Source organism: Leopardus geoffroyi, chromosome B3, assembly GCF_018350155.1.
Source record: "Leopardus geoffroyi isolate Oge1 chromosome B3, O.geoffroyi_Oge1_pat1.0, whole genome shotgun sequence".
NCBI lineage: Eukaryota > Metazoa > Chordata > Mammalia > Carnivora > Felidae > Leopardus > Leopardus geoffroyi.
Genome location: NC_059337.1, coordinates 114,821,392 through 114,844,816, shown reverse-complemented (window position 1 = coordinate 114,844,816; position 23,425 = coordinate 114,821,392). Strand labels below are relative to the sequence as shown.

General features: G+C 51.4%; 1 protein-coding gene across 5 annotated transcripts in view; it reads left to right on the top strand.

Moving 5' to 3' along the window:
• ACTN1 (actinin alpha 1) overlaps positions 1-23,425 on the top strand; it is a 100,912-nt gene that overhangs the window by 40,021 nt on the left and 37,466 nt on the right. For 4 of the 5 annotated variants that reach the window (XM_045451391.1, XM_045451390.1, XM_045451387.1 and 1 more), the window contains exons 2-4: positions 11,030-11,144; positions 15,541-15,660; positions 22,694-22,780. In XM_045451391.1, the coding sequence (XP_045307347.1) occupies positions 11,030-11,144; positions 15,541-15,660; positions 22,694-22,780 (322 nt within the window). Of the gene's footprint in view, positions 1-3,138; positions 3,207-11,029; positions 11,145-15,540; positions 15,661-22,693; positions 22,781-23,425 lie in introns of those variants that run through there. The other variant, XM_045451392.1, reaches the window with a different exon arrangement.

Genomic DNA, 23,425 nt, shown 5'->3' with positions numbered 1-23,425 from the left:
CCCCCATCTAGCCCATTCCCCACCCCCCACACCCCAGCAACCCTCAGTTTGTTCTCTGTATTTAAGAGTTTCTTATGGTTTGCCTCTAGATTAAAAAAATTTTTTAAGTGCCTGCTGTGAACACAGCATCAGGTTGTCTTTAATTGAGCATGTGAGATATAATTTGGTCCTTTCTGATGCTGGGCTGTGTAGGTCTTATTATTCCCATTTTACAGGTGGGCATCCTGAGGCTGAGACTGAGAATCCTGTCCAAAGAAAGCTAGTGAGAGGTGAACCAGCTCCGCCCAGTTCCAAAGTCTAGCTAGCTCCCTTGGATGTCCCCGCCGCCCTGAGTTTCCAGGACCCCAGCACTTACATGACCTGGGGCGGGGGGCAGGGGGGCCAAGCTGTTAGAGATACCCTTTCCAAACAGAGGAAACTGCCTGGTGGTTCTCAACTTCGTCAGCAACCACTCCCAGGTGGGGAGAAAGTAAATAGATCTGGGTGGAGATGTTCTTGAAGACTCTGCTTTTCATCTTTGAGCGAGCCAGCTGACAGCTTGCTTTGAAAGGCTGGCAGCATGCCCTTGATCAGTTAACCAGATACTCCTGTTTATGTTACCAGAACAGCGGGCATCTGAGATCACTTCCGGGCAGCTCTTCGCCTAGAAACACCGACCAGTGCCCACGCCCTGGCAGCACTGGCAGCGTGTGGGGACCAGAGGGTCTCCAGGGTGGCCGGAGGGAGAGAAGGTACCCTGGCTGTGCCGGCAGCTACTGCAGAGAACTGAGCCCTGTGCACGTGTGCTGGCCTGGCCCTTTCAGGGGGACCCTGGCCTGACGCTCTCCCAATGCGGCCAGCGGCGGCAGAGGAGGGGTGGACCCTGGCTGGCATCTGGGCACCCGCGGGGCAGGGGGGTGGGGGTCTCAGGGTTGAAGACCTGACGTTTTACTTAGAGCCTAGATCAGGTTCCTGGTTGTTCTACTGCAGGGAGGGGGATGGAGAAGGAGAAGCCATGTCCCATCTATTAAGACGCTTAGATCCTAGATGGGGGGTTTTCTGGGGCCACTTGGTCAGGGGCGTTTTGCCCTTCATCTTCCTCCACAGTTAACGGGTACTGACTATCGGGGTGGATGGTTTATCCTCGTCTTCGCCCCTAACGATGACTTTCTTGGTAATAGTGGACACTGATGAAGCACTTGAAAGTTTTTCACATCCCTTTCTCTATGTAATATTTGATTGTCTTGCTCATTCTTTTAAGTAGATGGGATACTTTTTTCCTTTTTTTTTTTTTTTTTTATCTTTTTTATTGTTCTTTTTTATTTTGGAAATTTCTGTGTTTCCCTCCCCCCCGCTCCCCGATAATACATGAGCACTGATCCCTCTCCCCCACAAAAAAAAAAAAAAAAAAAATTCCCAGAGAAATGGGAAGTTGCCTATATCCTACCCCAGAGGTCTGACTTAGGTAAATGTACATGTTTTCAGGCAGACTTTTTAAAAAAAAAATTTTTTTTTTTTTTTTTTTTTTTTTAGCATTTATTTATTTTTGAGAGACAGAGAGAGATAGAGCATGCGCAGGGGAGGGGCAGAGAGAGAGGGAGACACAGAATCCGAAGCAGGCTCCAGGCTCCGAGCTGTCAGCGCAGAGCCTGACGTGGGGCCCGAACCCACGAACTGTTAAGATCATGACCTGAATTGAAGTCGGATGCTCAACCGGCTGAGCCACCCAGGCGCCACCTCCCCTAGGCACACTTTTCTAATATTTGCAGAGCTCTTTTTTTTTTTTTTTTTTAAATAGGTAATGACTGTGTATGGTATAAAATTCAAAAGAAACAAAAGGGTATTCTGTGAAAAGCAAATGTCCTTCCCTCCTCAGCCAGGAGGCCCCAGATCCCTTCCCTGGAGGGAGCCACTGTGGCAGGTCCTTGTGTGTCCTTCCAGGGATACTCTGGCATAAAGCCTTTGTGGACGATCCTGTAAACTACTGACAGTGTCTGCTTGTGAGGGTAGGAGCTCGCGGTCTTGAGGCTGAAACACTGATCATACTTTGAGTCCTTTGAGATGAGACTCTCCCTATGGAATTTATTGGCCTCTTTTGATAAGCAGTGGAGCCCGCCCATCAGAATCAGCCCTACACAGGAACAAAAGATTGTCCCTGGTGCTCTATTTGGCTGTGCTCTTTTATTGTTTAATTGAAGTCTAGTTGACACACAGCATTCCATTAGTTTCAGGTGTACAATAGCGATTCTTGATAATTCTATACATTATGCTGTCTATACATCACAGTGTAGCTCCCATTTGTGCTGCTTTTATTTTTTTTATTTTTATTTTTAAATTAAAAAAAAATTTTTTTTAACGTTTATTTATTTTTGAGACAGAGACAGGGCATGAACGGGGGAGGGTCAGAGAGAGAGGGAGACACAGAATCTGAAACAGGCTCCAGGCTCTGAGCTGTCAGCACAGAGCCCGACGTGGGGCTTGAACTCACGGACCCCGAGATCATGACGTGAGCCGAAGTCGGCCGCTTAACCGACTGAGCCACCCAGGCACCCCTATTTTTATTTTTAATTTTTAAAAATGTTTATATATATATATAGAGAGAGAGAGAGAACGAGAGACAGAGCACAAGCTGGGGAGGGACAGAGAGAGAGAGAGAGAGAGACAGAGACAGAATCCAAAACAGGCTCCAGGCTCTGAGCTGTCAGCACAGAGCCCAACGCAGGGCTCGAACTCACAAGCCATGAGATCATGACCCAAGCTGAAGTCAGACGCTTAACTGACTGAGCCACCCAGGTGCCCCTGTGCTTCTGTCTTTTAATTAGGCATGTTATGCTGGGGAAAGTTGCTGGATTCCAGCCTGCAAGGTGTGAGGGACTTATTTGGGGTCACGTAGCTGGGAGGGGTGGAGGTGACTTATCCGGGATGGCACGCACACCTGGCTGACCAGGTTTCCTGACCCCTGTCCTCTGAACAATAGCTCCCCCAGAATGATCCCAGGAGAGCAGGAGGATGTGCCTGGGAGAGGCGTGGTCAGCACGTGAGCCTGGGCCCTGGTGGCTCAGTGAGGCGGCGCTGCTCTCCCCCCACCGCCGCCACGCCAGCCTTGTTTGGCTGCAGGTGGGTTATCTTGTTTACTCTGTTGCGCCACCAGTAGAAAGGCACCTTTGTCAACGGAGGCTTCTCTGGTGAGGTCAGCCAAGAGTGGACGGCCTGGATTGTGCACAGAGGTGAGTAAACATCAGAAAGGAAAGTGCTAGCAGGGGGAAGCAGATCGTTAACAACCAACGACGTTTGCGGACGCCTGGACAAGGGAAGCAGACAAAGTCACGGACATTAGTTACTGGAGTGCCAGCACTGTGCACGTTCGGATGTGTTTTGTTTCAGGTGCTTTTCTGCTTGTGTGACCACTCACGTAGTTTCAAACCCGCAGCACACACAGTTCTGTATCCCGCTTTTTGTTAATTATATCTAAGGTTTTTTTTTTTTTTTTCCCCATAATAGTCTATGATTTCAGAACCCCTCATTTTGGCTGTATAGTGTTCCACTGAGTGGATGAATCATAATGTACTTTACTGATACTTTATTAATATAATTTGGGGCCGTTTCTGATCTCTTCCTCTCCAGTAATGCTGGCAAAAACATTTTCACACGCGTGGTCTTTTCTGTCTTCAGTGTCATTTGCCCAGAATAGTGCCTCCGCCCTGGGCATGAGCCCACTGTAGTTCTTTCCCCGGGGGTTGTACCCAGTCGGCCCACTGTGACGTGTTGAGGCCTCGTCACTGTACCCGCCCTGCGGTGGGAATTAGCAGAAACTGATTTTTGCAAATGTAGTAAATGAACATTGGTTCCTTTGTTTCAGTTCACAAAGTGTGGCGGTGTGCGTGGCACGTCTAATTGTCATCCCTAGTGACAGGGATCAGTCCTTGATCAGGCCCAAATGAGGGGAGCCCCTGCTACCTCTGACAGGAAGTCCCGTCAGCCTCTACTGCCAGATCCCTAGATGGCTGGTGTCAGCTGTGGTGTGAGAAGGGGACTGTGCTAATAAGCACTGCTGTGTTCTTATGGTCAACACACTGGATGTTCCTGGGTGTGCTGCTTCTTTTGTTAGGAGACTTACAGAGATTTCATGTTTTCCCACCGTGGAGCCAGAGTCCCTGAGTCTTTTCTTTTTCTTTTTTTTTATCAAAAAAAATTTTTTTAATGTTTATTTTTGAGAAAGAGAGACAGAGCACCAGCAGGGGAGGAGCAGAGAGAGAGGGAGACAAGAATCCGAAGCAGACTCAAGGCTCTGAGCTGTCAGTACAGAGCCCGATGCGGGGCTCAAACCCACGGACCGCAAGATCATGACCTGAGCTGACGTCGGACGTTTCACTGACTGAGCCACCCAGGTGCCCCCCCCCCTTCCTTTTAAAAAAACATTTTATTTTTAAGTAATCTCTACATCCAACATGGGTCTTGAACTCACAACCCCAAGGTCAAGAGTCACATGCTCTATCGACTAAGCCAGCCAGATGCCGTGGGACCCTATGAGTCTGAATTCAGACTTATCCTGGTGACAGCTTTTTGGGGGCTTGTGGGATGTCTTATTTTTAAATGGTATGAGCATTTAAAAACTAGGGGATTCATATAAAAGGGCCGGATTTCTAGCTCCCCTTCATTGGAGAGCTGGCAACCGAGGGCCCATGTTCCCATGTGAAATGGGGCAGAGGCTGCTCCTGTCCCCTCGTCACCCCCACTCTCATACTGAAGCTGAGTTCCAGTTGTCACCTGCCGTCTTGTACCCTGGCAACCTCTTCTCTGTGCCCGTGTTGCTGTCCCCAAGAGGGCCAGTGTTTTAAGAAAGATGCGTGAGCGTACGTGGCGGTGAGGACTAGCCAGTCCTACTTTTCTTACATTTGCCCCTTTTGCTCATGCATTCAACCTCCTTGAGCCTTAGTTTCCTCATCTGTAAAATGGCAAAGAATAATAGCACCTGCTTTGCAGTGTTGCCGTGAAGATACAGGATTTAAAGGGGGTGCAATACCCAGAAGTGCTTAGGCGACGTTAGCTGCTAATCTTATTATTTAGGGTGTATGTTTGTCTCCTGTAGGTTCTCAGCTAGGGGTGAGTTTTGGTTTCACAACTTGACATGGGGAGATGTTGCTGGAGTCTCACAGGAGGGGCTAGGGATGTTGCTGAACATCCTGTGATGCATAGAACAGGTCCCCTAACAAAGAAGTCACCAGCCCCAAATGTCAATAGTACGGAGGCTGAGAAGCCCTGTTTAGACATTTAAGTGTGACTCTTGGTAACTGAGCTCCTTAAACATATCTCTAAGGGAACAAGGACTGCCTTGGTCTCTCAAAGAATCAGAATTATAAGGGACCTTACTTAGTACAGCCCCCAGGGGTACTTGGATCCTTTCCTAGCACCCTCACCAAGCACATACCTTTGGCAGATAGCACACTGTACATCCAACATTAGGTCTGTTTATTACATTGAACTCCAGCCTTCCCGGAAGCTTCCTGTCCTCCACCTAGTAACGGTGGCCACCATTCATTGAACCTGATGTGTGTGTGGTTGTACTTAGCAGTTGTGCCATGTGTTGCTGTATTGATCCTCACCATCCTTCAAGGTGGGTTCTCTTCTTATACCCATTTTACAGATGTGGAGATTGAGGGTGGGAGAAGTGATGTCCCTTGTTCAGGATCACTCAGGGGCAGAGCTGGGACTAGATGCAGGTCAGGCTTGCTCTTTGCTTCTGCCTTGTCCCGCCTGGGGCTGCAGCCAGCAAGCTGATTTGCTCATCCACAGGAAGATCTTTCAGCTATTTGGGGTGGCCTCTGAGCCCTCTCTTCTGTCCTCCTGGTCAAAGAGCCCCAGTCCCCAGAGTTCCCTGCAAAGACGTGTTTCTGATCCGCTCACCATCCAGAACGCTTTCCCATGTCTTGGTGGTCACCTGCCTGTTTCGTGGCTCTGCTCCCCTCATCTCTCTCCATCACGCTGCCCCCGGCCCCCGGAGAGGCTGCCCACCCCACGCCAGCTCTGTTGACGTTTCATCAGCTCAGACTCTGTGCCAGTGCTGACCGGAGTCATCCAGATCCTGTCTAGTTGGTATTTTCACTTCACAGTGACCCATTTTCAGTGATACTCCACAAGATTCAGCCCACCTGTACCTGAATCTGAAATCTACGATGTCCTGGTGGAACAGAAAGTGTGTGGGGTGGGGAGTCAGGAGGCTGGCTGGTTTGTGAATACAGCCAACTTGGTGGCCTGGGAAAAGCCACTCGCCTTCTCTGGTCGTGTGTCCTCCATTGTAAAGTGAGGCTTTGACTTGGGTGATGTTAGCGTCTTTCCCAGCTCTAACATTCTTTGGTGAAATATGTTGGGCAGCAGGAGCTTGCAATAACTCTAATTATTGTGGTAGCAGTAATGATAGGTAATTATTAAGCAGTCACTCTCTTCCAGGCTCTTTTCAATGTTTTGAACAGATCGTCTTACTGGCCCCTCCAACCCCATGCTCTTATTACCCCCATCATATTACCCCCCATTCTACAGATGAGTGCCTTGAGGCAGAGCCCTATTGTGTCACTGGCCCAGGGTGCCCACCTGACCAGAAGTGGTTGCATGGTCTTCTTTAGAATGAACCCTTCCAGGCTCTTAGATGCTCACTCTGTAGAGTGACCTTCCTGTGCTTCAGCATCTCGTGTTTTGCACTCCCTTCTCCCACCAAGATCAAGGCTATGAACGCCGCTGGACTTTAAAGGTTCAGCCTCCGAGTCATGCCTATGGGGTAATCCAGATGGGATATGGGTAGATAATTCAAGGTCAGTGAGAGGTTGAACGGGATCCAGGTTCTCCGCTAGCCCCTGTCTCTCTGTCTAGCGCCCTCAGAACTTGCCGCAGGGCTGGAGGAGGGCGAAATGGGAAAGGGAACCTGCACCCCAAGCATGTTTCCCAAGCCCATTTCTGCAACTGCGTGCATCCACAGAAAGCCCACTGGTTCCCTCTATCTCTTTAGGCTGTGAGCTAAAGATGGACCCAGTGATGATGCAGTTGGAGCAAGGGGAAGGTCCAATGGGGCATGGCCTGGCGGGGACTAAGGCAATAAAATGGCCCTCTGCCCTTCGTTTGAATGAGACTGGACCATAGCCCGGCTGGGATAGCACTGCTCCCCGCACTGGGGGTCAAGGGGCCCTGGGTCTCTAGCCATGGACGTCCATTGTGGCTGCTGGTTTTTCCTCCTTGCTGGACCCCTGGGGCACTGCTAAGGGGCAGGTGTCCTCCTCGGTCATAATGTTGGAGCTTGAGCGTCAAGACCAAGGTCTGTTCGTGCGTCTTCACCAGGAATTGAGACCCCTCCACCCTTCATGTTTCTTGTGGAAATTACTTGAGCTCTGGGCTTGGAAACCATAGTTTAATAAATCCTTTACTAAGGAGCTCCTGAAGCGCTGCCCTGGCCAGGGAAGCGTGAATCTTCAGTGTCTCAGACACAACAGGTGGGGCCATACGCTGGAGGAAAGAATATCACTGCGTGGTGTGCCTGGATGCCCACGTTGCTGGTGCTGTACGTCCCCTCCCCCCCCCCCCCCGCGCTCCCCCCCACACACTCTTTGCCCTATTAGTCTGTCCTCTGTTGAGGAGTCACAAGGCCGCTGTCAAAGTCACATGCTTTCTGCACCCCACACAATGGTAGTCCTTTCCCGTAACACATCCGCGTTCTCAGACCCACTAAGTGTCTTCTTGGGAACCCAGGGCTGCACTTTTGGGGTGGGCCCCAGGCAGAGTTTGGTGGGAAGGCTGCAGGCTGGGGACACAGAGTGATGGGTCCACTGGGAGGTTTCAGGGGAGCTACCCTTTCTCCTCCTTTACCATGGATTGTGCACTTTTCTAAGTGACAGGCACTTTCTAAGTGTTTTCTAGTGAATCCTCCTGACTTAAAGCATGCCGTCACTGTCTCTTTTTTACTGTTCAGGAAACTAAAGTTTAAGGAGGGTGGTCTGAAGGTCACGCAGCTTGAAGAGAGTAGATCTAAGCACTGAATCCAGATCTGGTATATCTTGAAGGCACGTTCTCGGTCACCAAGTTACCTCCGCCATTTCCTATGTAAGCCTGAGTTGCGTGATGGGTGCTGCTTGTTGGTGGAACTGTCTTATTTGGGACGTGCTCAGACGCCCCTTCAAGGCATCATCAGTGGGGCCCGGGATGCAAGACTGAGGGTTTTAGCGAAGCACAGTCCCAGAGGCCTCAGAAGCAGGGTTTTGTGTGGGAGACGTGAGCAAACACAGGTGCATTTCTGTCTCCCAGGGCTCTGAGCCTGGCTTCCCCAGGAAATGGGGCTGGCTGCTTTCAACAGCATTTTCCTCTTGCAAAAGCAGTGTCTTTTTTCAAAACCAGCTTCTTCCTCTCATCCCCAACCCCTCTCCACAACTGGGTGATAAACAGTGAGATTTCACAGGCCCCAGCTGTGCTGGTGATTCCCGCCAGGACCCTGGCCACATTAGGACTGAAATTGTCCCCTGCTTGGGGGGGTGGGAGGGGTGTGGATCCACTTACCCTCCAGTCTGTAGAAAACTCCAGGCAGTGGCAGAGTGTGGGCCTGGAAGGGAGATGAGAACAAGGCGCTGTGGAAATCCAAGATGGTGGTAAATGAAGAAAGACTCCCCCCCCACCCTCCCCGGCTAACTACACAGTGTGGTGACATCCAGGCAGTAGTATATGGACAGGTGCAGCTGAGGGAGAATATGGAACCACAAATAAATTATCTTCAAGATAAAAAATTTCTCTAACACTCTAATATTTTTTACAACAACCAAAATAGTCTTTTTTTTTTTTAATTTTTTTTTTCAATGTTTATTTATTTTTGGGACAGAGAGAGACAGAGCATGAACAGGGGAGGGACAGAGAGAGAGGGAGACACAGAATCGGAAACAGGCTCCAGGCTCTGAGCCATCAACCCAGAGCCTGACGCGGGGCTCGAACTCACGGACCGCGAGATTGTGACCTGGCTGAAGTCGGACGCTTAACCGACTGCGCCACCCAGGCGCCCCACAACCAAAATAGTCTTAACAAAATGAAGATAAAGGCTAAGTGCCCTCTCATTTCCTGCCAGGTTGTAGCACCAACACAAAGGAAGGGCACCCAGTAAATATTCCTTCTTGCCCTTTCCTCTGAGCTGTCGTCTCACACTTCCGGAGGGTCCCTGAGGGCACTGTGTGGCCCCCTCTCTGATACCATCCGGCATCACCCACAGGCGCAGTGGGATCCTCTAGGCCCCCTCCCTTCACATCAGCTTCTCACTGGCTCCTTCCCCAGTTGCCCAATTTTCCACTAGAATGTCCGCTGCACGGGGCAGGGGGTTTTGCTCTTTTGGTCACTGCTGTGTCCCTGACTCTGTGCCTGGGACTCTGGGGAGAGCATTGAGTCCACACCTTCAGGAGCTCCCATTCTGGCAGGTGGCCAGGCAAGGAACATGCAGTGGGATATGGGCAATGATGGAGTGGGCGTGGGGTGCTTTGGGCTCTGTGCCCCAACCCAGATGTGGCAGTTGGCTGTCAGGAAGGCTTCCCGGAGGAGGTGATACCTTAGCCTGATCTTGGGAGATGAGCATGAGCTAGCCAAGCGTGACCCAGAGGATATTCCAGGCTGAGGATTCGTCTACGCCCCCTGCCCACCCTTAGCCTATGTGCCAACCTTCGCAAAGCTTTTGGAGAGCACATATGTGCCTCTTCTCTCTCACGGGAGCAGACTGGCCTATAGAGTGGAGGTGTGTTTGCAGGGACAGAGAAGTAGCCCATGTTGGTAAATTCCTAGTGAGGCATGGTTTAAAGGTAAGATCAGAACTGGGGGTGTCATAATACTGCCTCTTCTCCCCACCTACGTGAACGGTTATCCCTTCTTCCTGCTCACAGGCTCTGTAATTCTTCCTTATAAACCTAAGCAACCATTTCTTTTCCCCTGATGGTCACCGGTGTGGCGATCTTCCCTTCTGCCAGTTCATTGCCACTTAACTGTTCCTCCTGGGCAAGAGGAAGTGGTGGGGGAGGGGGGGTCATGAGTCTGGTGACCTTGCTGAGGAGGAGGGTAGTTCTGGGGCAGCTGCTGCTGCTGAGTAACACACTGCTCACTGTTGCAACTTCGCAGGGCAGGTGGGAAGAATGCTGACTGGCCCTGCTGTGGGGGGCTGGACGTTGGCTCTTGAGCCCCCATGTAGTTGAGTGCCGTTTGGTTGATGCATAGAAGTGTGGAGTTGCCAAAAGTGGATTGGATCTGAAGCAAGAGAGTTCCTCTCTCTGTTTCCCGTGGAATGTGGCAGCTGGGGAGAGACCCCTGCCCAGATTTTAGGAGGGCGTGGGAAATTGAAGCACGTGCTTTTTTTTTTTTTTTCTCTGCTTGTTGAGTCACCCTGTTCCTTGTTTGAGCCACGAGGTGGTGCTGTTGGCACAGGACTGCTTGGTTGCTACAGAAGAGGCTTCAGTGTTGCTGCTCTGTCCCCACTGGCTAGAAAATTACAATATAGACGGTCTTTCATTTTCTCTCCTTAGATTCCCTTCCTGGAATTCTTCCTCATGCTCTTGCAGCTTGAGGTGGCTCCACATCCCTACCCCAAACATACACACACGCCGGCATCGGGATGCTCACCGTTTTCTCCTTTATCCTGATCCCGGGCCTCTGAACTCTGATCCCGACAAGACTTACTAAGTCTTTCCCTTGTCCCTGCCAAGTGGACAAGGATTTAACGAACTGTTTTGCCCTAATTAATTAGCGAGGCTTAATGTGTTACCTCTGGGGTAATCTGCCTTGTAACTGTGAAGATCGAAACTAAGCCTTATACCCCAAGAGGTAAATTGTTGGCTCTTCTGCTGTGGACGGGGTGGTGTTTTTGGAAGAAGGTTGGTTGGGGAAGCGTTAAAGGACATGTCGTTTTGTCCATCCCACTGGTGCCAACACAGCAGCTGGAAAGGGCATGAGGCAGGTGGGTCCTGGGGACCCCCGGAGGCCCCTGTGAGGGCTTCAGAGACCATGGGACCTGTGGGGAGCCTGACCGCCTGCTCGTCTTTCCTTTGCCCAGACGTTCACGGCATGGTGCAACTCCCACCTTCGCAAGGCGGGGACGCAGATCGAGAACATCGAGGAGGACTTCCGGGACGGACTAAAGCTCATGCTGCTGCTGGAGGTCATCTCAGGTGAGGTGGGCCACCCTGGCCGAAGACGGGGTGCTGCCTGCTGGGCTCGGCTGCTTTGGGAGCACTGTCTGCCACCTGCTTCTGCTCTGCCTTTGGTCGTGGTGAGCTGTGGGTCTCTTGCAAGAAGTCAGGGGCGACCTGTGTGAATTAAGACGAGGAGACCGGGTTTGCTTCCAGCTCTGCTGCGGCCAGCCGTCCATGTGTCCTTGGACATGTCACTGCCTTTCTGCCTTAGCACCCTCATTTGCAAAACGAGGGAGTATGGAGGGTGGTCTCGGAGGTCCCTTCCCCCCTCCAGAGTGCTTGGACTTTGGGGTCATTATGTAACCATCTCCAAACCTCAGCTCCACTAGAACCCATCTGCCTATATCCAGATGATCCCACTCGCTTATCTGGCCCCCCGTGTAGAATTTGGATGTCCAGAAATCTGGAGGGGCAGCTCCCTTTGAATGCACATTTCCACTTTCTTATGAGTACCTTTCCTCCACGATGCCTTAGGGGTCGGTGGTTCCAACATTCTCACCTTGGTTCATACACTGGGTAATCATAGCTACTCTCTTCACTTTACCTTCTACCTTGACCCTAGTGAGTCCCAGACCTGGTCTCAGTCCAGCCTTTTCTCTCAAACCCCATCTCCACCCCCTTCCCCCCCAGGATCCCCTCAGCGGGTCCCAAACTGCACTGACCAGCCCTGGCCCCGGCAGACCTCTTTCCTCTCATCATCTCCATCTTGTCCTTCTGAACCTAATGTAGGAATCAAAGACCGCTCTTCCTCTGTCTCCAACTGGGCATTCGAGTTCTGTCCGTTCTGTTATCCTTTCTTTTTTTCTTTTTTAATGTTTATTTATTTTTGAGAGAGAAAGAGCGGGGCAGGGGCAGAGAGTGAGGAGAACAGAGGATCCAAAGCGGGCTCCGTGCTGACAGGAGCAAGCCCAGTGTGGGGCTCGAACTCATGAATCATGAGATCATGACCTGAGCTGAAGTCGGACGGTCAGCTGAGCCACCCAGGCGCCCCTTTCTGTTATCCTTTTAACCTCTGCTACCGTGGTATCAGTGTGGCCCTGGGTCAGCTCTCACCTAGGTGGTCCACAGAGGCCTGCAACCCCCACCTGGCTCCTTCCCCGCCGCTGCAGTCCATCACCCACAGCGTAGCCAGAGGGACCATCTGACGGCCCAAATATGGTCTCCCTGTTCCCTGCTCAGAGCCCTTCAGTGCCTCCCCAGGGCTCGAAGCCTGTGGCCCACATTCCTTAGCATAGCTCGAAGGATCCTTTGTGAGCTGGCACCTGTTTTGTTTTCAACTAACTTCCCAAAAAGGTATCAGACCTCAGACCCTCTGCCACCCCAAGAGACATGCAGTCCTCACCAGTGACATGCTTTCTGGAAACCCTCTGGGCTTTTGCATAAGCTCCCACTGACTTTTTCCCCCCAATACTTCTAAATAACCCCTTGCAGGTGAAATCTGTGCATTGGGGGGTGGGGTGGGGAATTGTGTGTGTGTGTGGTAAAATCTGCATAACATAAAATTTAGCATTTTGAACATTTTTAAAGTATTTATTTATTTTGAGAGAGACAGAGACAGCATGAATGGGGGAGGGGTAGAGAGAATGGGAGAGAGAGAGGGGGAGAGAGAGAGAATCCCAAGCAGGCTCTGCACCATCAGCATGGAGCCTGACGCGGGTCTCGAACTCACGAAACTGTGAGATCATGACCTGAGCTGAAAGCTTAACCAGCTGAGACACCCATGCCCCCAACATTTTGAACATTTTTAATTGTACCCAGAAGTAGTCAGTACGTTCCCAGTGTTGTGCTGCCATCACCACCATCCATCTCTAGACTTTTCCATCATCCCATGCAGACTCCAAGCCCATTAAACACTAACTCCCCCATCCCTTCTCCCTCGAGCCCCTGGAAGCCACCATTCTCATAGTCTCGGTGTGTTTGCCTGTTCTCAGCACCTCATAATAGTGGAATCATACAGGACACGTGTCCTTTTGTGGCTGTCTTATTTCATCGTAACGTCTTCTGCGCTCATCCGTGTTGTACCACGTGTCGGAATCTCCTTCCTTTGGCAGGCTAATATCCCACTGTATGTACGTGCCACGTTTTGCTTATCCACTCATCTGATGGGACATTTGGACGGACGGCTTCCACCTTGTGGCTATCCGGAAAGATGCTGCTGTGAACATGAGTGGATGATGTCTGTTCGAGTCCCTGCTTTCAATTCTTTGGGGGTATAAACCTAGAAGTAGAAATGCTGGATCATATGGTAATTCTATGTTTAACTTTTTGTAGGAACTGCCACACTGTTTTCCTTTAACTGCCTTTTAGAGCATCCTTCCCTGCCTCCTCTTCAGCATTTCTTCGTTTAAACAAACCTGGTGTTGTTCTTTTTCATTCTTTAAAACTCAGCCCGGGGTTTCCCTCCAGGAAGGCTTTCGCCACGTGAGTGGCCGCCCTCCTCTGGGCTCCTGTCACACCCCATTAATTCCTCTTCTGTGTTAGTTTCCCCGTGGCATGATCATTTGTGGCTCACTTGGTTTTTTTCCCCCCTTCTACCCTGAGCTGTTTGGGGACAGGGATGGTCTCATCTCTGTGTCTCAAGTGCTTCAGATTGTACTCGGCATGTAGGTGATGCTTGGCAAATAGTAGGGTGACCGGATGCCCTGAACTGGGCTTTTCTGTGTAGCTGCCAGTGTGTCCCCACTGAACGGGACACGGTGTGCGTCCGTGAAGCGGTCTCGTCTCTTCCCACGGAGTGGGAGAAATGGAGTCACTGAGACGTTGCCTTTTCTTCCTTGAGTGTCTTGAGGTGGATAGAGTGACGGAAGGAAGGGGCTGCTGCCTGCAGAGGTCCTCTGAGAAGCGTCCCTGGACCACCCACACCAGAGTCCACAGGACTGCTTGTCAGCCTGCAGATTCCCAGAACACGCCCCAAACTTCCTAAATCAGAAACGTAGGAGGCAGGTGAAGGCTGGGTGTCTGAAGCTCGAGAACTGCCGGCCTGACCGCCTCCGCCGTCCTGTTCCAGCCGGTGTGCACAGCCGTCAGCTGGCTGGGGAGCCCGGGCTTGGTGGGACCTAACGGCCGGGTCTTTAGCAGGAGGGCCTTCGGGGCGGGGGGCGGGATGGGGTGCCGCTTCCATCCATCCTGTGGGAAGATGTGGCGTGTCATCCGCCCGGGAGGACGGCGGGATACCTTGCTGGAGAGGCTGAGCAGCGGCCGCGAGTGGAAAGTCCTGATTTAATCACAAAAGCCCAGCTGTGCTTCCCTGGGAACTGCCTCATCCCATCTGTAGCAGGAAGTCTGTTCCCTAGAAGCTGGGGGGCCGGGAGGCCCCCTGCAGAAGCGCTGCTCTGACCTTGTGGCTGCCCAGCCCCTTGAGCTCTCTCAGCCAGGCGGCTCACGTGCTTGGTGTGGCACAGAGGGGTGTGCAGCTGGCTGTGCTGGAGACCGTGGCAGGTGCAGGCGTACTGAGTCTGGGGCTCTAGGATGGTACTTCTCAGCCCTTTGGTGCCCCTGGCCTCTTAGAGACTTTACTGCTCTGTGCCCTTCCCCCGGTATGGGCGCGCGTGTTAGGCATATGAATTTTTCAAATAGTTTCGAGAAGGCCCCGAGTGCCTCTGTTCTGAGCCGAAAGTGCTCTTAGTGGGCTGTTGGGGGCACCATCCTTTCCCCACAGCTTCTGAGCCTGACACCTGAGTTGGAGGAGGGGGTGGAGTGAGGGTGGGGGGTTGACTTGGAGCCAAGCCAACGATGTCCCTGCGGGAGGCAGCGGTTTCAAGTGAGAGAGGGAGGCTGTGGGCAGCTCCATTCAAACGCCAGGAACTTTTCCAGAATATTCGAGAGTGCCGACACACCTTCCCAGGCCAAACGTTCCAGACTAGAAGGGATTCAGGGCCTTTGCATGTGCTGTTCCTTTTCTGCCTTGAACATCACTCCCTGCTGTCCCGGCCTGGCTGCCCTCCCACTCACAGGCCTTCCCTGACTTCCCTAAGCCCTTTGTCCTCCTCCTGTGCTCCTCTGCATCCTTTTGTTAAGTATTTATCCTTCTTGGTGTTTGCTCATTTGCATATACTTGTGTGTTTGTCTGTTGAAGCTCCTCCTGGTCTGTAAGTGCACAAAGGCAGGGAAACGGTTTCATTCACCCCTCTATTCCTAGCACCCAGCCAAGTCCCTGATTGGGGTGGGGGGCTGCTTACTACAGATCTGCTGGGTGGAGGCAAGCAGTTCAGGTCTGAGAAGTGGCAGAAAAGAGGCAGGGTCGGCTCTCTCTGTTGTTTCCTGCCAGCGTGGCCCTCGCTCGCAGCCAGGCGAGGGGGTCGTGAGAGCAGCAGCCCGGGTCCCGGGAAACAGCATCTCACCCTTCCTGCCCTCCCTCTCGGTCTGTATTCAGGGGAGCGCTTGGCCAAGCCGGAGAGAGGCAAAATGAGAGTGCACAAGATCTCCAACGTCAACAAGGCCCTGGATTTCATCGCCAGCAAGGGAGTCAAGCTCGTGTCCATTGGAGCCGAAGGTGAGTGAGGCCTGCTGGTGGGCTGGCTCCTCTCGGAGCCTGAGTTTCTGCTCTCTGCTCTCCTGGCCTTTTCTGCCCTGACTCCCCGGGTCCCACATCGCTGGGGGCATTTGGAAGTGAGGCTGCCGGCACCTCCATCTGGTCGACCTGTGGATTCTGCATGTAACAAATACGCTTTCCATCCAGTCTCTGTGCCCCCCACCCCCGGGTCTGCCTCCTGGAAAGCCAAGGGACAGCTCCCTGGTCCTCACCCCAGTGACAGCCCCTCCTCCACACGCCCAGCCTAATCCTGGTGCCATGGGGTCCCGTGTGAGCGGACTGCTACTTCCCTCACCCGAAGGCCTGCCTGCACTTTGCTGCCTGGGGTGGGGAATCCTATTGCCTGGAGAGTGTCAGACACGGACTGGGTTGGACAGCGAGGGCTGCCCCGAGGCCCCACAGAGTCCCGGGAAGACTGATGTCCAGAAGCCTTCCGGGACATTCAGGGACATTCCGAATAGCATTCCTCTGCCTGTTAGCTTCTTGACTCTTTTTTTCTTCACTTGAGAAAAACAAAAAAACAAACTTTAAAGCTCAGTATAAATTGTTATTAGCTTGTTCTTAATGGTTTAGAAGAGGCAGTGCAGTTTCTTGTGTGCACTGGGGCAGCTCTGAAGGATTTGGGGAGGGTGGAGGTGATTAGAATAGGACACCCTAACCAGGCCGTGTCAGGACTGTGTCCCAAGGACTCAGCTGGGACTCAGCGGGCACCTGCCGTGCAGCACCAGAAATCTAGAGATGGAAAGAGTCTCCGTCCATTCATTCACGATTGAAGGTGTGTGCACAGCTGCGATCGCTGAGCACATATGCTGTGGAGGGGGTGTGCCAAAGCCCCGTGTACCAGTGATCTCATTTAACCCTCACAGCGGCCCTCTCTGGTGGCCCCAGTTATCCTCACTTGATGAGAAGGAAATGGATGCCCTGACGAGATGAAATAACTTACTTAAGGTCCCAAGGGCAGTAAATGGCAAAACCAGAACTCAGACCCGGTCTGCATGACCCCAGAGAGATGCCCCTGGAGAGCGGCCTTTTCTTAAAGAGGGTGGGGGACTTGCTCCAGTAAATCGCAGGAGCAGATCTCTCTTCTGGTTAATGAATTTAAAGCCCCTGGCGCCCTTCTTTTCTAGAAATGGAGGGATTGAATATTGCTACATCAAACACAAACGTTAGCACGGTGTTGGCAAAGTGTAGCCCATGATGTCAAATGCGGCTGACACGGGTTTTTGTAAATACTGGAACACAGCCACACCTGTCTGTTTGCATATTATCTGTGTCTGCTTTCCCGCTACAATTGGCAGAATAGTTGCGACAGAGACCATATGGCCTGCAAAGCTGAAACTATTTCCTGTCAGGCCTTTTACAGAAAAATGTTGCCATCCCCTGCCTTACTGGGGACTCAAGCTAATGCTTGAGCGGTCATGGGTAGGGCCTCGTGTGGCCCGGCACACCTTCAGCTGTGGAGCAAAGACTGCATCTTCCACATCCGTGTGGCGCCGGCTCCTCACAGTGTGATGCACATAGTAGGTACTCAGTAAATGTTCGAAGGACTTGCACACGGCAGGGTACTTGGTTTTCTGAGTGGGGACGTATTCTCTGCTTTTTAACAAGAAGAAAAGAGTAGGTTGGTCTGTTAGGGAGGAATAAAGACGTGGCAGAAAAAGTTTCAACCAAGCAGGGCTGGGAAACCAAAGAAAATGGCACTCAGCTGGTCTGGAGCAACCACACATGTCCCCTGGGGCCGGGAAGTGAAGGATGGAGAAGGTGGGTCAGGGGTGACCGTAGGGATGGGGGGGGATTGTGGAGAACTGGGAGAGCATGTCCTTCTAAGCGGGGCACCTGCCATGCATCTCTAATCGTTTGTTCCTCTCTGGGAATGTGGGTTCCAGCATCGCCACATCTTTCAGTGTTTTTTTTTTTTTTTTTTTAACGTTTATTTATTTTTGAGACAGAGAGAGACAGAGCATGAACGGGGGAGGGTCAGAGAGAGAGGGAGACACAGAATCGGAAACAGGCTCCAGGCTCTGAGCTGTCAGCACAGAGCCCGACGCGGGGCTTGAACTCACGGAGTGCGAGATCATGACCTGAGCCGAAGTCGGCGGCTTAACCGACTGAGCCACCCAGGCGCCCCTCAGTGTTTTAAAAGAAGCCAGAAATCCATATTTTTAGAAAGAAAAATTTAATAGCTATCTAACAAAAAAAAAATATTTGTTTGTTTTTTTTTTAAACTCTGAAGTCCAAAGGGGAGGAGGGAAAGGGCAAATGGGAGGGAATAGCGCTTGGTTCTGACTCTTTGCCTGGTTGGACAGGATGCTTTGCATGGGATATCCCCTTTGACCTGAGGGCAGGCCTGTAGGGTGGGTATCACTGGCCACATTTTACAGTCAAGGCAACAGAAGCTTACAAACGTTGCTAGGGTTTTGAACCCAGGGGTTTGGGCTCCAGAGCTGAGGTCTGAACTTCCTGTCACTCCGGACACCGTTGGAATCCCATGCGGGGGCCAAGGATAGGACTGTCCCATCAGCGACCAAGTGGCGGGCCAGGTTGGCTGTGCTCCCTCCAGCAGGGGGTGAAGAGCAAAGACAGACACTGGCTCAAACTCCACCCAGCACCTCTGGCCTTCCCAGAAGTCTGTTAACCAAGCTGGCCACAGTTTCCAATTTTTTTCACATGGGCTCACTCCTCTAAAGATTTTTATTATTTTTTTTTTAAAGTTTATTTATTTGAGAGAGAGCACACCCGATCAGGGGAGGGGCAGAGAGAGGGAGAGAGAGAATTTCAAGTAGGCTCCATGCCATCAGCCATCTGGAACAAGATGCTGGGCTCGAACCTGTGAACCATGAGATCATGACCCAGGCTGGAAGTTGGACACTTAACTGACTGAACCACCCAGGCGCCCCTCCTCTAAAGATTTTTAAAGGGTCCTTTAAAATGAGATCATCCTTACCTTCTCTCTGCCTGCAGGAGTCAGGGCTTCAGGCTGAGCCTTGTGCTTTGAAATCCTCTCTCCCGTTTCACGGTGAGCACTGAGATCATGCTGTGATGGCTGCCCTGCTGTGCCAGGACACTGGACGAGGCCACATGTGGGCTTTGTTTATTTTAATGAAATGAAGTTTACCTCTGTAGACTACATAACAAAACGCGGTGGAGGGGATCACCAGGAATGAGCTCTCCTGGGGGCTGGGCTGGGGTGGGGGGAGGTGTTGCTGGTTGCCCTGAGGAGCCATTCTGGGCCGAGGGGAACAGGCCTGGCGTGGGCAAGACCTTTAAAGAACTATCATGTGGTGCAAGGACTAGACTCCGGTCAAGCCCTGAAGGGCAGAACCAGGCCCGGGAGCCCCCCTGGGCAGGCTGATTCTGCATGATGGGCAGAACCCACGAGAATGGAATGGGTGCTCTCCGGCGGGGGGGCATATGGCCCCTGTCCCCGAAGGTGTTCAGATGGAGGCCGAAGGCAGGGAACTTCCGTACATCCCGGAGGGACTAGGATAGGTCCTCACGGTTTCCTTTACCAGACTTGGTTTAGTGTCCAGACTTCATAGAGTTGAGGCTTGTCCTAGGTGAGTGGTTGGGATTTAAGCAGGTGAGAGGACCCGGAAGGATTTATGTTAAGATCTTTGGGCAGGGAAAGCTTGATGGCTTTGGGGGCCAAGAGCCTGGCGGTGCTCTTGATGATTTCTCACGTGTCCTCGGGGTGGAGGGGGTAGTGGGTGCAGTAACTAAAGCATCGGTCTGGGAGGTGGTGACATCCAGGTCTAGTTTCTGCCAGGTGGAACGTCTCCATTCTGCCCTCTGAATCGTGTGCAGGCGACCGCATCCCTGGAGTGGGGGCAGGGGGTAAATGCAGGATGCGAGCAGCTCCTTGGCTGGCCGTAGACCAGAAATTCAGAAACATGCCGCTTCTTCCCACACCTGTGGCACACATTGTAGTCTGTCATTGTGGTTTTGTCAACAGGGCCCAGTGGTGGCCTTGGGACCCTCCTTTTGGACCCAGCATGCTGGTAGCCCCCTGATGTAAAGCTGCTGGTGAGATGGGGTGTCCCTGCTCCAAACATACAGATGCCTGGGAAAAGGGTTTGTTCTGGTGGTCCTCTGGGGAGGGCTGTTCTCTGGGGATGGGACAGGGAGCCAGTGGGCCCTGAGGCTGGGGTGGTGCATGGGGTGTTAACCCCCCCCCCCCCCCCCTTTTTGCCTGTACTTGGCTCTCCTCTTTCCCGGAGGATCTGGTATGAGTGAGAATTCAGGGAGCAAAACTCCCTGAGGGTTTCTAGGGGAAGGAGGGAGAGAGGAGTAAGCAGGCAAAACCCAAGAAAGAAGGCACTCTGTCTCCCTGAGCTTGTCTCCCTTAGTGCTGGGAGGGCGCTGAGCTCCAGGCCAGCAGGAGGCACGAGTGTTTGGCCTTCACGGTTGGGGCAGAGGCGGGAACCCGTGTAGCGGCCTCTCCTCCGATGGGAAGGTCACGTGGCCCTGTTACCACCGGAGCCTCTTCTAGGCTTAAAAAAAATGCCCCCTGTATTTGAAACACCGTCCCTGAAATTTCATACTTGCTTTTTCCACTTTCCATATTACAAAGATTTCTCCAAGTCATTAAAAAGTCATGAATGTAATATTTAGTGGCTGTGTTAATTGTTGAGCCCAGCTGTGCTCTGTCCCAGACCTGGGTCCTGCCCTGGAAGAGCTTGAGTGCAGTTATGTTCTCCCAGCCCCAGGCCTGGGTGACCGCCACCCATTCACCCACATGTGTGTAGTGACCTCCAGTATTCATTCATTCATTCATTCATTCATTCATCATTCATTCAGCAAATGTTGATGGAGGGCTTTCTCTGTGCCAGGCACCGTGCTGGGCTCTAAGCAGCGATGCAAAACAGAAAAATTGTTTCCCCCTTGGAGCTTATGTTCTGGAAGGGGAACAGAGAAAATACACACATACATGCGTCAGAAGGGGAAAAACCAAGCAGGGAGTAAGGTGGGAGGTTTCTAGGAGAAGACGCAGTGGAGATGGGAGGGAGGTGAGGGACAAGTCACATGGGGGCCATGTGACTGGAGGAGATAGGGGGACCGTGAGGGCCTCACTGGCCACTGGCTTTGACTCCGAGTAAGGTGGGAAGCTATGGAGGTTCTGAGCATGGGGGTGCCAGGGGCTGGGGATTTACTCAGTCACACCTCGAACTTGGTATATTCTTGAAGTTTCCAACTTGGGGCCATGATAAATGACCCTACGACAAACTCCTTTATGCAGTAACCTTACTCTGCATTTCAGATCATTGGCTAGGGACAGATTCCTAAAGGTGGATTTCACCGTGAAAAAGTCGAACAACTTTAAGGTGCTTGATCCTGTTGCCAAATTATTTCCCAGAAAGTGTTTTTTTCAACCAGTTTATACTTCTAGCCACAGTGTGGTAGCCTTGTTACCATCATGGTGTGTGTTCCTTGTTTTTTAACTTTGCTAATTTAGTACCTGGGAAAATGTTATCTTCTTTAATTACAGGGAGAAGGAACATGGTTATAAATTGGTTATATTTCATATTTTGTGAAGTATTTATTCATGTTTTTTGCCTATTGTGAATTTAGATTTTTTCCTTATCAATTTATATAAACTCTTTTATTTTTTAAATTAAAAAAAATTTAAATTTATTTGTAATGTTTTATTTATTTTTGAGATAGCGCAAGCAGGGGATGGGCAGAGAGAGAGGGAGACAGAGGCTTCAAAGTGGGCTCCATGCTCTCAGCACAGAGCCCGATGTGGGGCTCAAACTCACAAACCGGGGAGATCATGACCTGAGCCAAAGTCGGACGTTCAACCGACTGAGCCACCCAGGTGCTCTCCCTGTATAAACTCTTTAAACGTTACAGATACGAAACCATCGGAAGTCACTAGTGAAAAGGCATTTTTAAAAAACCAAATCTTTATGAACTGACTCCTGACTGATTAACTGCCTCTACTTCCCCCCAGCATGCTCTGCAAAGAGCTGGCTGGCTCTCTTACCTGTTAAAGAAGATGGTGGTATGCTACTCAGTTGTCTGTCTCTAACCCAGGTCCTCCGACTCAGGTCTGTGTCCCGCGGGTATCTGGGGCTCTGGGAAGGGCATTTAAGGCCGTCGTTAGCAGGAAGGGTTACATCCTGTCCCCTGTCCGATGTGGACACTGTTCCTTCTAGACCCCACCCCCCATGCAGGCTCCACAGAGTTACCCCCCACCCCCCGCCCCCCGCCAGGAAGCAGCAACACTGCTCTGTACCTTCTTGGTCACATGGCAGCATGCAGTTTTGCCCTCACTTTGGAGGGGATAAGATGTTAGAATCTTAGAATGTCCTCTCCTTAATGGAATCTACTCTTGTTTAAGGGGTTTGTGGGAAACAGACCCTAGTGGACATGGGCTCAGGATATCGGGAGTTCCTGGAACTTACTCCTTCTCATGGTTCTGGTAGGTTTGTCCTACAGTTAGCTTTTTAGGTTGGAAAAAAAAAAATAGATATTCTTTGGATGCCAAACTCTTAGCTGAGAGTACCTTGCCATGGGGCCGGGTTACTGTCTCCTGGCCTGGAAGCAGGTGACAGTTAGGGATCTATGTTTGCTGGGTTGATTACCTTCTGATGTGGACACTGGCTTTTTGGGTGTGGGTGGCTATTTTGAGAGCTGTGATCACCCCGACTTCCTGACTCACAGAATTGCCAGAACATTTGCGATGATTTAGAAACATCTCCTTTTTCTCTGTCAGGCTGGTGAAGACACCCCCTTCTCTCTTGCCTTCCCAAATGTACCCCATTGGAATTGATCACACCTACCTTGTGCTCAGGGTCACCTCCAAATAGATTTCTCTCCTGTCACCTGTGGTACCTGGTTGTACTTTAAAAACCCATACCCACTTTTCCCTAGAAGTGGAGCTGTGTGGTCCTTGATTTACTACATGGTACACCCATGGATGTGGGCACTCTGGGAATTTTAACTCTGTCCCTGCCAAGAGCCATCCTAACATGTCCTGATGCCATTTCTGTAGAAATCGTGGATGGGAACGTGAAAATGACCCTGGGCATGATCTGGACCATCATCCTCCGCTTCGCCATCCAGGACATCTCTGTGGAAGGTGGGTCTTCTGCTCTGTTCCATTAGTCCCTGAGCCCCCTCCACTCCCCTGCCCTTGCCATCACATCTTCTTTCCTGGACTCAGCCTGGAGAACTCCCTGACCCCTGGCAATGGGGGCTTAATCATGGGCCACATCTTGGGCTTCTGACCCTTTGCTGTTATCTGCCCTCCCTCCTAGTCTGTAGAGAAATAAGAACTGATTGGGGTTCTGGTTTCCACTGGTATGTTGGCCCCTGGGGAATCCCCCTGACGCTAAGCCTGCCTGAGGTTGCTCTGGGGAACTGGAAACCCCACCTGGTTTGTGGGCTGTTAAATCCAAAAAGGTAGGGAGATAGCAGCGTGGAGGGAGTGTCTTGGGATTCTGAGTTGACCCCAGGTCCTCCACTTTGTTCCCACAGCACCCTCTGGTGGCCACTTCGCAGATCTTTAAGAGGTCACCATAGTTTGGGGCTGGGAACTCTGAACTTTTGGTTCTACACTCCAGCAGTTTCTGAGCTTTATATCTGATATGTGTGTATTCATTTTGTAATAAGTTATATTTGTGTATTGGAATTCATATTATGAAACCTATACCAAAACAAATTTCAAAAAGATGACACGGAGATAATATTTTTTAAATATTTTTTATTCATGGGGCCCCTGGCT